Source organism: Melozone crissalis, unplaced genomic scaffold, assembly GCF_028551555.1.
Source record: "Melozone crissalis strain CALT ecotype California unplaced genomic scaffold, PUWL_Pcris_2 ptg000041l_1, whole genome shotgun sequence".
NCBI classification, from domain to species: Eukaryota; Metazoa; Chordata; class Aves; order Passeriformes; family Passerellidae; genus Melozone; species Melozone crissalis.
In genome coordinates, this window is record NW_026535819.1 from 3,150,788 (window position 1) to 3,167,115 (window position 16,328).

Consider the following 16,328-nt stretch of genomic DNA (forward strand, 5'->3'; position numbering starts at 1 on the left):
CCCCTGAGCTTGGATTTCACCTTTCTGAGCATCCCCAGCCTGGATTTCACAGTTCTGAATATCCCCAGCCTGGATCTCACCCTTCTGAGCATCCCTAGCCCAGATTTCACTCTTAGATTTCACTTTTCTGAGCATCCCCAGTTCAGATCTCACCCTTCTGAGCATCCCCAGCCCAGATTTCACCATTCTGAGCATCCCCAGCCCAGATTTTACCATTCTGAGCATCCCCAGCCCAGATTTCACCATTCCGAGCATCCCCACCCCAGATTTCCCTCTCTGAGCACCAAGCTGACAGAAGAACAAACCAAACCTGCAGATAAATTTGCTCCTGTGAGGCATCAAAGCCTCAGCAGAACCTTGCAGTGTTTGCAGCCATTCCAGAGCAGGGGACAGCACCCAAAAGTCACTTTCAGCACCGATTTTCCCCACATTTTCCCCTGTTTGTTCAAAGCTCTGTTTGTTTGAGCAGTTCTGACCTCCTGAACCCCAGCCAGCGCTGGCTGCGCGCGCAGAACAACGAGCCCACAGTCAGGGATTTATTTTCCATGTTCTTGCAGGGGGATAGAAAACTCCCAGACACCCCAATCCCCATCCAACCTTCTGGAGAAATCATTAGGAATCCCCTCTTCCAGCTCCCATCCCTGGGGGTTGTGTTTATTGGGAACATTTCCATTCCAGCTCTGTCAGAGGGAGGACTGACTACACCTGCACGCTGGGGATGGCTGCAGTGGGCTTGGATTTTCCTCTGGGTTTTGGCAGGCAGCCCAGACTGCCTCCAAAAAGGAAAAAAAAGGACTAGAAAGACCTCACCATGTGTGAGGAGCATGTGTTTCATTTGTTCAGGCCTCAGTGATGAGGGAAGGGGGTGAACATGGAGTCAGCCCAGAGGTTTTGAGGTTGGGGAGGGTTTTTACTCTGTCCTGCTCTCAGAAAAGTGGAAAAAAGGCAGGAAAATAGGAAAAGAGATTGGAATTGCAGAGAAGCAGCAGCTTGAGCACCACCAGGCTGACAAGGACACAAACCCTGATCAGCCTCATCATCCTCTTCCTCCAACTCATGAAGTTTGGCTCAGATGAGCCTTTACTTCCTACAAATTCACTGCAACAATCAAAACCCATCATCCTTTTCTAAACAAAAAATCATTTTTCCTATTTACAGGCTGCAAAAAATTTAACTTTTATGGAAGTAGCACTAATTGCTGAATAACCTCCCACATAGAACAAGGTTCCCAAGTGAGCAGGGAAAGGGAACATGCCCTGCTTTGGGCCAGGGCTCCCTGTCACGCTCTGCTCCCAAAAATCCCTTTTCCATCTTGCTCAGGGATGCTGCCAAGAACCTTCAGCTGGAAACTTCTCCCCCAAAGCACAAGGATTTGGCTTTTCCCCACTGCTCAAGCTGAGGAAAATCATCTTTCCCCAACACATCCATTTGCTGCTCCTTCCCAAATCCTTTTGTGGTTCTTTCCTTGCCCCTGAAACTCCATCCTAGTCCCTGCAGATCCACAGCAGCCCTGCAAACCTTGCAATGATGTCACTGGAGAGAGGAGCAGCTTTCCAGCATTACATCAGCCTGTCTGGCCTCAGCAATCAGCCTCCTGCTCCTCAGACTTTCCATGGAAGAAATTCATCCCCCTCCTCCCTCCTCCCATCCAAGGAGGGGGGAAACAAACTGCAAATGGAGCCAGAAAAGAGAAATGACCCCGCACCTCAGAGCATCCATCACCCCAAACGAGCCTGGGGCTGCTGCCTGCCAGCACTGAAACACAAAAATCTGCCAGGGGGATGTCAGGAACAAGCAGCCACAGCTCCCCAGATCCCACAGAGTCCCTGAAGGGGTGGAAATTGCTCCAAAGGATGAGTTTTGCCTCCCAGAGATCGCTTGGTTTTCCTCTGGTTTTATTGCTTCTTCCTGCAGCCCAGGCCAGAGGAAGGGGACACAAGCTGCCTGTCCCCTCCAGGCCAGCAGGGATGGAGAGCCCTGCAGCATCCCAAAGTCGTGGCAGAGTCAAATTCCCCCTCAGCATCCCTTTGGGAAATGCTCCTCCAAACCAGCTCCCCTGTGGGAGCCCCTGGTACCCAACCATCAGGCTGCAAACTGCTTCTTTGAGGGATAATATCCAAAAAAATGTTGATTTGCCACTGGCACATCCCAGCTGCAAGTGCCAGGAGCAGCAGGGTGTCAGTGGTTCCTCAGACAGGGATGAGGTCCCACATCCTCCACGAGGAATTTCCAGAGCACATTAATCCTGGATTTTCAGGCCTAAGTGCCCCATTTCCCACCCTTTGCTAACAAAACCCTCAACAATGCCATCCTAGCCCAAAAACCACCCAAATCACCGAATTCCAGCCTGGTTAGGGGTGTGAGAAACATTAAAAAATCATCTTTTCCACCCCCAGTGGTGGTGGTGGTGGCACCTCCTAAAACCAGGCCTTAAATCTGGACAAGCTCTCAGACCACGCAGCTTCCTAAGGCTGATGTTTCACTTGGCACCCTGAAAAGATAAATGATAGACTGCAGGAGTGTTTGAAACATCAATAAAAGCACTTTTATGATCTGTTTGAACAATAAAGTGCTTTGTAAGCTATCAGAGGCCCGCAGGCATTTGATACCAGCAAACGGCACTAATTATCCACACATGCCAGCACAGTTGCTTTGACAGTTCATGAAATGGAATTTACCACTGACCAAACCAAAAAAACAAACAGCCCACGGAAAAATCAACCAAAAAAAGAAAAAAAAAAAAGTGGATTTTGTAATCATGACTAACGAGGCTCCATCATTACAGGCAAGGCTGACCCAGTCACCAAGCTTGAGTGCAGGCCAGATGGCTGAACCTGCAATTACCCAGCGAATGGAGATGGAAAACAAGAGTTTCAGCAGAGTGTATGCAAACAATCCAGCTGATGTTTCCAGCCAGGCTCTCACTTTCCTCACTGGCACCTGGCACCTAGGGGTCAGAGGAGCCAGCGCCACTCTGGGCTGGAAATGAAAGCCCAGAGTCACTTTTACAAGCTGGTTTGCAATTCTTATTCTGGCCCAGGTGCTGCCCTCCCTCCCTGATAAAACCAGATGACGTCCCTGGGCACCTGTGTAAGGTGATGCTGTGGCTGAGGTGTTGCCAAACGGGGCCAAATTTCACATTTTTGATCAGATGGACTGCATCGCTTGGACTGCTGCCCCAAAAACCTCCCTGTTCATTGCAAACCCATCCAGAGGCATAATCCTCAATAACTGCAGACATTTTCTAGGCAGCACTGCTCTCCTAGAAGAGCCCAGAGCTGTGATTTAATCCATATGTCTCAAGTGCACCATTTTAAAGAGGATCTTTTGAAAAAAAAAAAAAAAAAAATAAGGCAAAGGAGAAGGAATGACGAGAAAACCAGCAAGCAAATGGAGAATTATTAGGAGACTGGGGAAAGCTACAGACATCTTCAATAAAGATCCCTAAATGCTGGCTCAGGAGGTTTTATTTTCCATCCTCTCACACTGTGCTATATGGTGGTGGTGTAAAACATCCCCTCTTTGCACTCCCTGAAAGACTGCACAGCAAAGGAGGTGAAATCAGATTTGGCAGGGCCAGCAGAGCAGGCAGCCAGCTCTGTAAATTACCTGCTTTCAGCGGCCTGCCAAGGCAGGGGGAGAGAAATGGGAACATGGATCCGTGGTGCATCCTGACAGACAAATCCAGGTTAGCAAAAAACACTAATTTTTAAAAATAGGTTTTGAAGTTGAATGAAAACTTCATCAATCTGGGCTTTCCCTGCTCCTTCCTGAGCCCAGATCTTGCAGGATGTGCTGGGTCCAGCTCTGAGCTCATGGGGAGCTCTGGGGATGCTGCTGCTTTGAAGATCCTACAATCCCAGATTATTTAGGTGGGAAAAGGGTCCAAGATTGAGTCCAACCTGTGCCTGACCCACACCTTGTCACAAACCCTGAGTGCCACATTTGGGTGTTTTTTGGACACCTCCAGGGCTGGGGACTCCAAACCTCCCTGCTCAGCCCATTCCCAATGCCTGACCACCCTTTCCATGATGGAATTCCTCCTGAATCAGGGAATTTCTTGCTTCCCCTCTATCAGAAGTGTTCCCCCACACCTTGGCACTACTGATGTTTGCACAGGACCCTCCTGCCACCAGGAACAGCCAAGACAGAGGTGCTGAGGCAAAATTTGGTCTAAATGTGAATTAGAGGTGGATTTAGACCTGAGGAGCTGACAAAGGCTAACTTGAATTAGCACCAAGTTCTCTGCAGCCCAGCACATCAGTCCTGGGAGGAGAGACAGAGTAAATCTCCTCCTGAAGTACACAGAGCTGTTTGATGTGTTCACAGCAGATCTGCCTGCAAGAGGAGGCTCTGAAACTTCCCCATCCCCAAAACCAGCAAAAAGCACCCCAAAATGCACCCACACGTACAAAAATGTGCTTTTATTTCTACCCCTTCCACTAAAGCAGAAGTTTTTGACCCAACCTTACAAGCCCAGAGTAGAATAACCTACAAACCTCTGAAAATAAGAGATGCAAGATCTGGGCAGGGAAGGAGAACACCCTGATGAGAGTGAAATGAAATCTGGGATTATCAACCCCGGGGATAATTGGTTTTTTAAGTGTAAACAAGGCCCAAGATGAAAAGAGAGGTGGCATTTGAACCCCAGGGGCAGCTGAAGGGCCCCAATGTCTGGGCTGGGAGCATTGATGTGTCTGTCTGTCCTGCTTTGTCCTGGGCTGCCTTGGAGCTCTCAGCAGCCCTAAGAGCACCTCTGGCACCCTGCCCAGCCTCTCTGGCTCATCCCAAATTGCTTTCCCTCCATTTCTGATGGCTTGATTTCACTCGTGGGCTTCTAAAAAACAAACAAAAAAAAAATCACAAAGGAGGGGAGGAAATCAAAAGCAGCATCTTTCAGCACCCTCCAGGGTGCTGTGTCCCATCCCAGGACAGGCTTTGACACAATTTTTTGTCAGCCCCTCTTGGCCACAGGTGCTGACATCAGAGGAATTCGATTTTTTTAGGTTTTACAGCACCAACTACACCACTGAGACACAGTTATGGCACTCAGCTGCACAAAATTAACTCCCCTTGTCTTCTAAAGGAGCCAAAAAGAACCTTAAAAAGCAATGTATTCATGCCCTGAGCTTTTCCACACATGGGAAAAGTCAGCTCAGCCACTCCAGGCACTGCTGCAAACCAAGAGGGTCAAAACCCCACTTAACTTGTGGGACAAGGTTGCAAAATTTCACACAGATGAACCAACAAAAATTGGCAGCAAAAGCAGCCACTCATTCCTAGGCTTCCTAGGCTTGGGTTTTGCCAAAACCTACTCAATTTTTTAGCCATGTCCACACCACAGTTTAATGATGCCAGCTGCAGCTCTGGAGCCAGGGGCTGGACAAGACTTTTATCAGCACACAACAGCCCCAGGGTGGAAAATCAGGGGACAAAATGGGAAATGCAGCAGGAAAACGGAACAGCGAGGTCTGAACAAAGCTCGTTTTGCTCATCACTGGAGAAACACAGAGCAGAAAAACAGGGCTGGGCCTCTCATGCTGCACAAACCAAATATCTCATTGGATTTCTTCCCTGAGATGCCTCCAAACAGCCCCACAAAGGGGTTAAATCCAGCCCAGGGGTAGAAATATTTCCCTGCCCCAGATTTGGGTAGCATTTTCCCCTCACAAAGATCCCCCAGCTATGGGATATGGGATTCCCTCATTCCCTGCTGGGATCCAGGTGTGACATGGGCACAAAATGGGCATCACCAGGATGGTCTGGGAATCATTCCTGCCTTTCAGGCTGATAATACTTTTTTTTCTGCAAGAGCCTTTCCCAAGCTTCTCTCTCTCTCTATTCCTACACTCAACCACCAGGACTTGGTCTCTAATTTATATTTAAAGGAAAGCAAATTAAAAGGAGTTTTTCCCTCCAAAACTGAGACACATTCACATGGCTTCACTCCCCCCAGTGCTGCTGCACCACAGGAACTGCAGCAGAGAGAGTTTATCCCCACCACAGGCTGGATTTTTGTCCTTCCCTCTCCTCCTGCAAAATAAAATTAAAAAATCCCTTTGCAGTCTCATCCCCTCAGCTTGAAACCTCCCAACCCTGCAAGAGCCCATGGTGCCATTTGTAAACTCCTGTTTACAACAAACTCAGCACAAAACTCAGCTTGTCCAACCTGGGCCCAGGGCTTGGCCCCTTTTCAACCCTCCCCAGTCCCTCACAGAGACCCTCAGAGCCTCCCAGCTAATTGAATTTTAATGAGAGGAAGTCATTTTTCCACTGGAAGAATGTTTTGCTAGAGAAATATTTTGAAACTCCTCTAACCTTTCCTGCCAGGCTTTTTTAAAGTGTTTTTTTGGGTTTTTTTTTGTTTTTTTTTGCAGCAGAACACGAGTGAGGAAGTTCCCATCCGGGCTCTGAGCTGCTCCCCTCACAACCCCAGCATTTCAATAATTACAGATTCCAAAACAAAAAGTGTTTGGGGCTGGTTTGGTTTCAGTCCTGACAAGGAGGATATGAGTTCCCACTGCTTTACAGCTCCTGTGTGAGACAGAGCCAACCCCAGCCCCATCTCCAATCCCACTCCTACCTCACTGGGTTCTTTTAATTTCCAGCAAAAGCGACAAACACACAAAGCAGAACATCTCTGTCCTGGTTTAGGGCAAATTTGGGAGAAAACAATACAAAAAAATACAAATACCAATATTATAACATCACCCTAGGACAACCTCCTGAGCTGGGGTTTGCAGATTGGGTGGGACAGCAGCAGCCTCATCTCCTGCATGCTCCAGAAACCCTCAGCTTTCCAGGAACACAGAAATTGAACCCTTTGTTCTGAGCCTGCACAGTTTCTGCTTAGCCTTGCAGAAAGGAGAAAGGAGGGGCCAAAGGAAATGGAGTTGCTGAGATATGAAGGAAATTAGGTTCTAGTCCACTGCCTTCAGAAAAGCTTCTTCCACCCCAGTTAAAGCTGCTGGTGGCTTCAGTGGTGCGTGAGGAGGCGACTAGCAAAAAGGAAAAAAGGATAAATATCAGAACTAGAGGGGGTTTATATCCATCTTGTGTAATTTCAGTACATATAAGACAAAGAAAAATAAGTATTTTCTAATGACCCAATTCTCATTAATGCCAGCAAGACTTTGTAGCTGCAGCTCACAGCCAGAACAGGCAAGAGGCTCCTTTGTACCCCAAAATTGAGGAGGTCCTGATGCCCTGTGAAATCTGACTTAGAACAGAGACTGGACAGAGTTAAAGAATAAAGTAGGGATTTATTAAAAGCCTCAGCAGATCCACCTTGGGCAGCACAAGAGCTGCACCCAAGATGAACCAAAATGGCTCCAAAATGCACGACCACTCACAGGGTCTCACACTTTCATCAGTTCTGCTCCATTTGCATCTTGCAGTTCATTGTCCCATTCCAGCTCCAGCCCATGCAGTCCCACCCTGCTTGTTTTTCTCTCTCCAGCCCACGGTGTTTGTGCTCTTGGGCTGAGATTGGGATCATTTGTCCTTGGTCCCCAGCTGGAGCAGGAATTGTTTTGTCTCCCTGCTCTGTGCACAGAGCTCACCATCCCCTAGTATTAAGCTCAGACCCACACACTAAAGCAGCACAGAACCTGAAAATATAAAAGCTCAAACCTGAGGCATCAGTCCCACAGCCCCTTAGGGTTTAAACTCTTTTCAGCAAGGGAACCATGGCCACAGAAAGGGCAAAAAGAGGAGCAGGGAGCACCCATGAACACATGGGTTCAGGTCCCTCCCTGGCAGAGGAATCAGCTGCCCCAAAATCAGGTGAGCCCTAAAAACCACCTGGAACCCCCCAGATTTCAGGAGCAATTCTGGAAATCCTGTTATTTCACAAAATGCAAGTGCAGGTTTTTCATCCGGCCTGGATGTGACACCAAAGTCCTTCCAGTGGCTCTACTGGACCTGAGCTGGAGAAGAACTCTCCAGTTTTATGTAACAAGTCAAAACCCAGCATCCAGAGCTGAAATATTTGGCAGAACGTCCAACACTTGTGAAAGACACTCCAGTGCCCATTAAACCCAGCTTTTACTTTCCATTCTAATTGTTCAACTTCCCAGGGAATGTCTCTTAATTTAATACGATTTCAAGATGCAGGCCTCACTCTGTAACTGGGATTTTGGCAGATCTATCCAGCCCAGGCATTCCTGCTCTGTTTACAGCAGAGCAGCTCCCAGATGTTGGTAATATTAAACAGACTGGAACCTTCCCTCTGAGTGACAGCAAAATGCAGAAAAAGATCTGGCTTTGCTATGGCTCTGATTAGGCAGGGATAGGAGATATTCCCATCCCTTTGCTGGGCTGGGGAGGCCCAGGAGATCCAACTCTTCCTCTAAATAAATTCCATAAAAATAAAGAGCTGGAGATCAACAAGGCTTGATTACACACCACTGCACTTGGTGCTGGTTTTAGGAAGCAATTCCAGCTCACAAGAAAGATCAGGAATGGGATTCTCATCCCCAGGAAAGGCTCACAAGTGCAGCAGAGCACAAAAGTTGATTTTGCCAGGGAAATGCAGGCATTAAAATGCTGCTGAACTATGGGAAAAAGCTTCTCCCATCTGTACCTTGTCTATAAATAATGCTCTGCCTCTCTGCTTCCATCACAGGGAACATCCCACCCCTCAGGAATTTGCTTTGCCTTAGGAAGCAGAGTGTGGGAGGTGACAACCAAGCCAACCAAGCTGTCAAGGAGAGTCCCCTCGTGTCATGAAGCAAAAGAGCCAAGCATCCATGGCCAATGAGTGGGAAAAGAGCAAATTCCTACAGCCCCAGGGTGAGCTGGGCCTTGGGAAGGAGTTGTTTCTCTCAGCCTTCATTCATTGCCCCTACAAAAATCCCAGCAAAGGCATGAATGAAAACCTTGTGAGCCCTTCCCAGTTTAAATGTGCCAAAAGGTCCAAAAACCCAATGTAGAGATGGTCCAGGACCCCAGCAAGGCCTTGGAACAAAAGAACCAAGAATCCATGACCAATGAGTGGGAAAAGAGCGAATTCCTACAGGCCCAGGGTGAGCTGGGCCTTGGGAGGGAGCTGCTTCCCTCAGCCTTCATCCACTGCCCCTGCAGCTCTAAATCCCAGCATGAGGATGAAGGAAAACCTTGTGAGCCCTTCCCACTTTAACTGTGCCAAAAGGTCCAAAAACCCAATGTAGAGATGGTCCAGGACCCCAGCAAGGGCTTGAAACCAGACAACCAGAGGAGCTCACTCCACCAAGGCCACCTGGGAAAACTGGGCCCACAGTTTTCATTGGCACTACAACAAGTCGAAATAAAAACTTTAAAATCACAAACAACAGCATTCTACTATGGAAAAAAACCCCCAAAAATTACCAAAATGAGCTAGAAGTGTCTCATCATCCCCGTGGAACAGCTCCAGAGCTGCTCCTTGCCATGGCTCACCTCAAAGACCTCCTCATCCAATATCCTGGTGCCGAACACGATGATGCCGTTGACGTCGATGATGGGGTGCTCGCTCCGGTCCAGGAACTTGGTGATTTTCTTTTTACAGTCCAAAACCAAGGTGACATTTTTCTTCTGCACACTCAGAGCCACCCGGTGCCACCTGTGAGGACACAGCCCACAGACGTGTCAGGCACTGCCCTGGGCTTTGCAGGACAAGGCAATGATTGCACAAATAAAATGAACTTTCAGGAATTGATGCTCTCATGGAAATCCTCCCTGGGCAGAGCCTGAAGGGTTGGCTGGCAGGAGAAATGCTGATTGGCAGCTTTCATCCCTCCAAATCAGGCAGGAGAGGGCCAGCTCTGGCTTCAGCAGGAAGCAGGGATAAAACCACACTGTTGTCTCCCTTCTCCACCCTCTTTTTAAGCCCTGCACAAGCGTGGATTTTGCAAGACAAACTGATTTTTTTTAAGGCCCTTCGCAGGAAAATTAATGTTCCTATCCCACAAGCAGCAGACAGCAGCACTGACTGCTCATTTACAATTCTTACAGATGTCAAATTAATCCACCAAAGGCCAAAATGACAGAGTGGGGCACCTGTCAGCTGCCAGGGGTGTGCAAATACATTTCTATAGGCAGGATTCCCATTTTACACAACGTTCAACATGCTGGCACGGATACAAACAATGAACTGATTTTTTCCTTGGTGCACAAAATGTCACTTACTTGCCATCTGCTAGGTTAATGCCTCTAAAGAGAGGATAGTCTTCTGGGCCTGGCTTTCCTGTATGGTCTTCATACAGGAATACAGGAGATCTACCCAACTCCACACCAATTTGCTGGATCCCTTGCTCATTGTAAATTGAGATCAAGAAGGACTGACCTCCTTTCTTCGCTTTTACAGTGGTTAGAATGGAAGAAGTCCTCTGGGAAGGGGGAAGCTGGAGTGGAAAAGCAAAGAGGTTAGTGAGGTTTCCTCGGAAATAATCCCTACATCAACAGCGCTGTTGTCTGAGGAGCCATGGCTGGTTTGTCTCCAGATGTGTGCACATCAGCAGCCCTAAAGGTTTATATAGGGCCAGCTGAAATGTGGATTTTCCCCAAATACTCTGGGGTGAAACCCCTGTGCTGGGAAAACAAAAGTTCTACAAAATTAGCTTAAATTTCTAATTTTTGCATGCAACCCTTCCAAAAGAAGCTCCCCTAAAGCTTTTTAGGACACAAGGCAAAAACTTTCATGGGGTGCTCCAAATGAATTGAATTTATCAAAGGGACAGAGGAAATCAAGCATCAACACAATCTTGAAGGGTTTTTCTTTAAGGGAGCAGAGAATTGCATCAGGATTTGTTCATCCCAGATGAGAACAGAAGATTTTGTGGTTTTGGCTTTCATATACAAAAAAAAATCTGAAAAATGAAATAAATCTGGCAATCAATGGAAAATGGAAATTTGTCTGCTTATTAAACAGCACCTCATTTCCTGACCTTTCCCCCTGCCAGGAAAGAGCTGTGTCTTATCACAGGTGATTTCTGTCTTTATTTCTGCAAGGTTTGGAGGAGCCATTAAAGCCATTAAACTCTGTCAGTACAGGGTCAATCTGCAAGACCGGGCAAATACATTTAAAGATTCAATCTGAGCATCACCTTCTTGCAGAAACCCAAATTCCTCCCCCCTCTTTGGGTTTCTGTGCTGTTCAGACTGAAATGAAAGAGCCCAAACTGAAAATCCTGGATGCACATCCCAAACAAGGCAGCTTGAAAACCACCAGGAGCATTCATAAAGAAGATTTCTTGATCAAATTATACACAGAAACCCCCTGATGTGCATTTCAGAGCTTGCAGGGAATCTCCCTTTGGAGCAAACCAAGGATTGCTTTGTACCCCAGCAGGGCAGGGCAGAGTGGGGCAGCCCCACCGTGGGGTTTGTGACACGTGTGGCACTGCTGGCACCCAAGGAACACAGGGATCCTGTTTAAACTGCAGATGTGCAGCCAAATAAACCACAGAAACCACCAAGCTCAGTGCCCAGAAGCTTCAAATAGATTTCCTTCACTAGTTTGGGTTTTTTCCTAGGGGGGTTTCACCCAGGGAGGGGATGAGGAACGTGGCAGTGGGGAGTTCTTGGCACCACAGCAAAACTGGAGCTCAAACACAGAACCTTGAGCTCATCTCCTGACTGGGAGGTGCTTTAATTTTCAGGAACAAAGTATTTATGTATTTATTTAAGTATTTAGGAACAAAGTTTTTAATGTGTTTATCTGCCAACAGCAGGGAAGGGGATGAGGCAGGAGCTGCATCAAAACCAGAATTGCTGCAGAGCAAAGGGAGAATTTCAGAGGGATAACTCAGGGTAACAATGGAGAAACACTTTGTACCAAGTTAATCCCCCTCACCTTGTGTAAATAACATTTGGGAAGCAGCAGAGAGACCTCCCAGTCAGGAATTAAATGCCATTAGACTCTGATTTATCCCCAGGACTCAGCCCCAGATATTTGGCCAAAGAAGCTCTGGTTTTGGTGCCTCCCTGAGCTTTATCTCCCTCCCCTGTACACAAACCCTCCTGGAGGACTGAGTCAGGACCATACGCCTTCCTGGCTCCAATTACAGCCTACAGATTTGGGCCTTTTATGTAAAATAGTTCATGTCCAAAATTTCATTATGAACCCACAATACAGTACCTTTCAACTTGGACAAGCTGCCAACTCATTAAAAAGCTGCTTTTAATTTTTTTTTTCATGATTATCAAAATGTCTCCATGGTGATGCGAGTTTCTCAACCCAAATAATCATAATGGATGAATTATAGCTGACATTACTCTGTTACTGCTCTGCTGTCCTGGCAAAATAACAATGCCTGCACTGTCAGAGGCAGAAATGACCCGGGCTGCTGAACGAGGGATGAAAACACATCCCCACACACACCAATACTGATAAATACACGGCCATAAATACACCAGGCACGGAGAAATTGACCCAAATCCCTCCAAAACAATGGAGACACCCCTCCAACAAAGGCTTTGGGTTGGATTCCTCCTCATGGATTCGCTCCTCAAACGAGCTCACGCTGGGAGATGCTGCGCATCCATGGCTGGGGCTGGCTGGCATCCTCCTCCTCCCACCCCGTGGCCAAAGCCTCCCAAAACCACCCTGTGGGACCCCCCGCAGCACGAGGGGGAGCCCCCAGTCCTGCTGAAGCTGCAGGAGCTCCAGGGTGGGCATGGCTGAATCCGTGGGATGCTCCAGTGGATGAGCCAGGGTCAGCCTGAGCAGCTTCTTGCTTGAGCACGGTGGTTAAAGGGTCTTGTGGAACCTTGTGGTCACCAAAACAGGACGAGTTTGGATCTTCTTCCTGATCCAGGTGTGCCCAAACACAGCCTAAACCAGTCCTGCTCCTGAGACCTTCTTGCTAATCCAGGGGAACCTAAGCAGAGCCTAAACCAGAGGCCTGCTCCTGAGAATTTCCTAATCCAGGTGTGCCCAAACACAGCCTAAACCAGAGTCCTGCTCCTGAGACCTTCCTCCTAATCCAGGTGTGTCTAAACACAGCCTAAAGCAGAGGCCTGCTCCTGAGACCTTCCTAATCAAGGGATACCTAAACACAGCCTAAACCAGAATCTCGCTCCTGTGACCTTCCTCCTAATCCAGGGGTACCTAAACACAGCTTAAACCAGTCCTGCTCCTGGTCTGGGGCTGCAGAACAGGAGAAATCAGAAGAGCAGTGAGCTGATCCCATTCCTGACACAAATGCAAGGAGAAAAGTGGCATTTCCTGAGCCTTTACACCTTTCCTCTTCAAAGCAAAGCTGGTTTCCAATGGTGTCACCAATTTCTGGCCTTTTCCTTCAGCTGAGGAGACTCTCAGCTGAGCAATGAGTTGTTTTTCTCAGAGGTGACTGTTCAGGCTCTAAGAGAGATTTCTGAGAAGGCAAATGACAACTGCAAACTTGATGGAAGCACACAAATGACATTTTGCTGGCTGCCACTGAAACCCTTGCCTTTCTTGCTTCTTTTTCTCTTGTTTTCTTTCTGGAAAAGCACTGATTTTGTTGGGAAGCAGGACTTCTTCAGGCAGCCAGGACAAAAAGCATCTCAGCAGATGGTTTTTTTCCCTCTTTTGAGCATGAAAAAAGAAGTTTTGTGTGTGTGTATATATATATATACACACACACACATACATCTTGCTTTGCTGGCTGTGGCAGCAGAATGCAAAGCCCATGAAATTACATCTTAGAAAAGCACCAGCTTCTAATTAGCAGGAAATATTCTGTGCAGAGCACATTTGCCAAGGGTGCTGTGGAGCAGAGAGGGAAAGCTCTGCTCCAACCCACCCTCCTGGGGACACAAAAGCCCTAAAACCACATTGCCCTGGGACACTGCCCTGCAATTTCCTTGTTATCTTTATCCCCTCTCTCATCTGGGGCTGGGAGCTGAAGTCACATTTCGCTTAAGAGATGATGAAACATCCATGGATCTGCTGGAAATCACTGGAATTGCTTCACTTGGCTCTTCCCCATTTCCTGAGCAAGCAGCACAGAAGCCTCAAGGACTCTGGAAGTTTTCACAGTGGGACTGAGCTGCTTCAAACACCCCATGGGTGTCCAGGAGATGAAATGATGGAAAAGCTGCTCCATAACTGCATCCTGATCCTCTCACCCAACGAAGATGCAAACCAAGAACTCAGTGAGGATGAGGATGTAAAAGCAATAAGGTATAAAAGAGACAACCAAGAGAATCTTCAACACTGAGCTCTTTCTTGAGACCAGGATTGAATTTTCTCCAAAAACCAGGACTCAGTTCTCCCCTGGGATCAGGATTCAGTTTTCTCCAGGACTCATTTCTCTCCAAGGATGAGGATTCAGTTTTCTCCAGGGATGAGGACTCCGTTTTCTTCAGGACTCATCTCTCTGTGCCTGTGTTCCCTATGTCAGACCTCATGTGATCCAATTCCTCATTAAACAATCATCCAGAATGTTCCAGCCTTGTTTTTACCCCTCCAGTTCAGCACCATTTGGTTTCTGTCACGTCAAAGTGAGCAGGCAGGACTCCGCAGTTTTAAATGATTTCAGGAACATGACATGAAGGGACAGAAGGCACAGCCTGTCCAGCTGGGCACACAGTGATTTTATCTGTGATCAGAAAGAACTTCCCTGCCCAGGACAGCAATAAAGACAAATTTTGGGTCTGGTTTGCCCTTCTGCAGACATTTAAGCCCAGCTTTAGGCCAGACTGAGCAGCTCCTTTGTAAGGGTTGCCCATGAAATGAAGCCCAGCCTGTCGCACATTGCCCTCATCACATTCCATTCCATTCCATTCCATTCCATTCCATTCCATTCCTCATCCAAGCCCTGCCATGCCCAGTTCCAGCATTCCCCATCATGGACGTATTTTATGACAAATCCTTTCCTTAGGATTTTTTCTCCTGAGAAGCTGAGAAGCCTCAGGAACAAAATGTAAACAATGGTTATCTGCTGCTGTGGAATGCAACAGGTGCATCTGTGATTGGTCTCATGTGGTTGTTTCTAATTAATGGCCAATCACAGTCAGCTGGCTCAGGCTCTCAGGTCAGTCACAAGATTTTATTATCATCCCATTCCTTTCCTTTCAAGGAAATCCTTGATGAACTCCTTGATTTCATCCTTCTGATGAAATCCTTTCTTCTATTCTTTTAATATAGTTTTAATGTAATATATATATCATAAAATAATAAATCAGCCTTCTGAAACATGGAGTCAACATTCTCCTCTCTTCCCTCATCCTGGGACCCCTGTGAACACCATCACATTCCCCCAGGTGAATCAGGGACACCTGGATGGCTTGGGAAGGAGGAATTCTGGTGCTGACTGCATCTCTCAGGCAGGGGAGGAGTTTGGGTCCACAATTTCTTCTTCCAAACACAAGTGATTATGCCTTGGCCTGAAAAATTCAGCAATAAAATGGGCAGCACTCTCCAAGGGCTTTGTGCCTTGCTCTGATGAGCCTCCCATCCCTTCAAACAACTTTTCTCAGGACATCTGTTCCTGTGGGCAGCCTCAGTTATTTTTATCTGGTGATTATTTGTGTTAGGGCAGAGAGCAGAGCTCCAGAGCCAGACCCCACTGAGCTTGGCATAGAACAAAACCCAGCCTGGGCTCCTCTGCTCTGTCCCCAGCTTGATGAGAGTGAGAAAGGGGGAATTTTCCAGTCTGAGGGAGCAGAGATGGCACTGACCACCTCATGCAAACACAGGGATAAAATGATATTAATTGATGGCTGGAAATCTGCAGCCTCCTGAAGCAACACAACCACTGCAAACACGTTGAAACGTGGAAATGAAGGAATCAGACATTTCCATGGGGCAAATGCAAAGCTGGACTCACCAGGATACAGCTGCTTTGTTGGGGCACTGAGCTGAGCATCTTTTGTTACTCTGTAAGCAACGTCTGCTTCTTTTGAAGATCTTCTGCTTGTGCAAAACCCCGTGGTTTTTGTGATACCATCAGGTAAATTATGAAAATCTAACACCTTCAAGAGGTCTGCAGGTTCAGCTGCAAAGAGAAAAGGAGAAAGAAGAATTAGGAGACAAACAGGGGTGGCACTGCTGGCCTCCAAATCAGGCAATTGTCACAACCTCAAACTCGGCTGAAATGCGCTTTCAACTCTCCTTCCCCCACTGTTCTTGAAGGCAAATTTTTAGAGGAAAAGATGCCTTAAACCCTTCTGATCCTTCAGGATATGTGCAATAACAAACAAGGATTTCATTTCAGTCCATTACACCTGTCAGTCACAGAGCTCAGCACAACACTGCAGGCCAGGGAAATGCTTTCTCCCCTCAATAATGATCCAAAGTTTCATTTCCCCATCCTAATTTTTGCTTTCCCCTCCTAAATCCATCTTCCCTGGCCAAGGGAATATAAGGAAAAGAATTAAATATT

General features: G+C 47.3%; 1 protein-coding gene across 1 annotated transcript in view; it reads right to left on the reverse strand.

Moving 5' to 3' along the window:
* Window positions 1-16,328, reverse strand: part of COL5A1 (collagen type V alpha 1 chain) — a 128,448-nt gene that overhangs the window by 87,414 nt on the left and 24,706 nt on the right. The window contains 4 exon segments of the mRNA XM_054284342.1: window positions 9,418-9,580; window positions 10,147-10,337; window positions 10,339-10,361; window positions 15,774-15,941. Coding sequence (XP_054140317.1) covers window positions 9,418-9,580; window positions 10,147-10,337; window positions 10,339-10,361; window positions 15,774-15,941 — 545 coding nt within the window.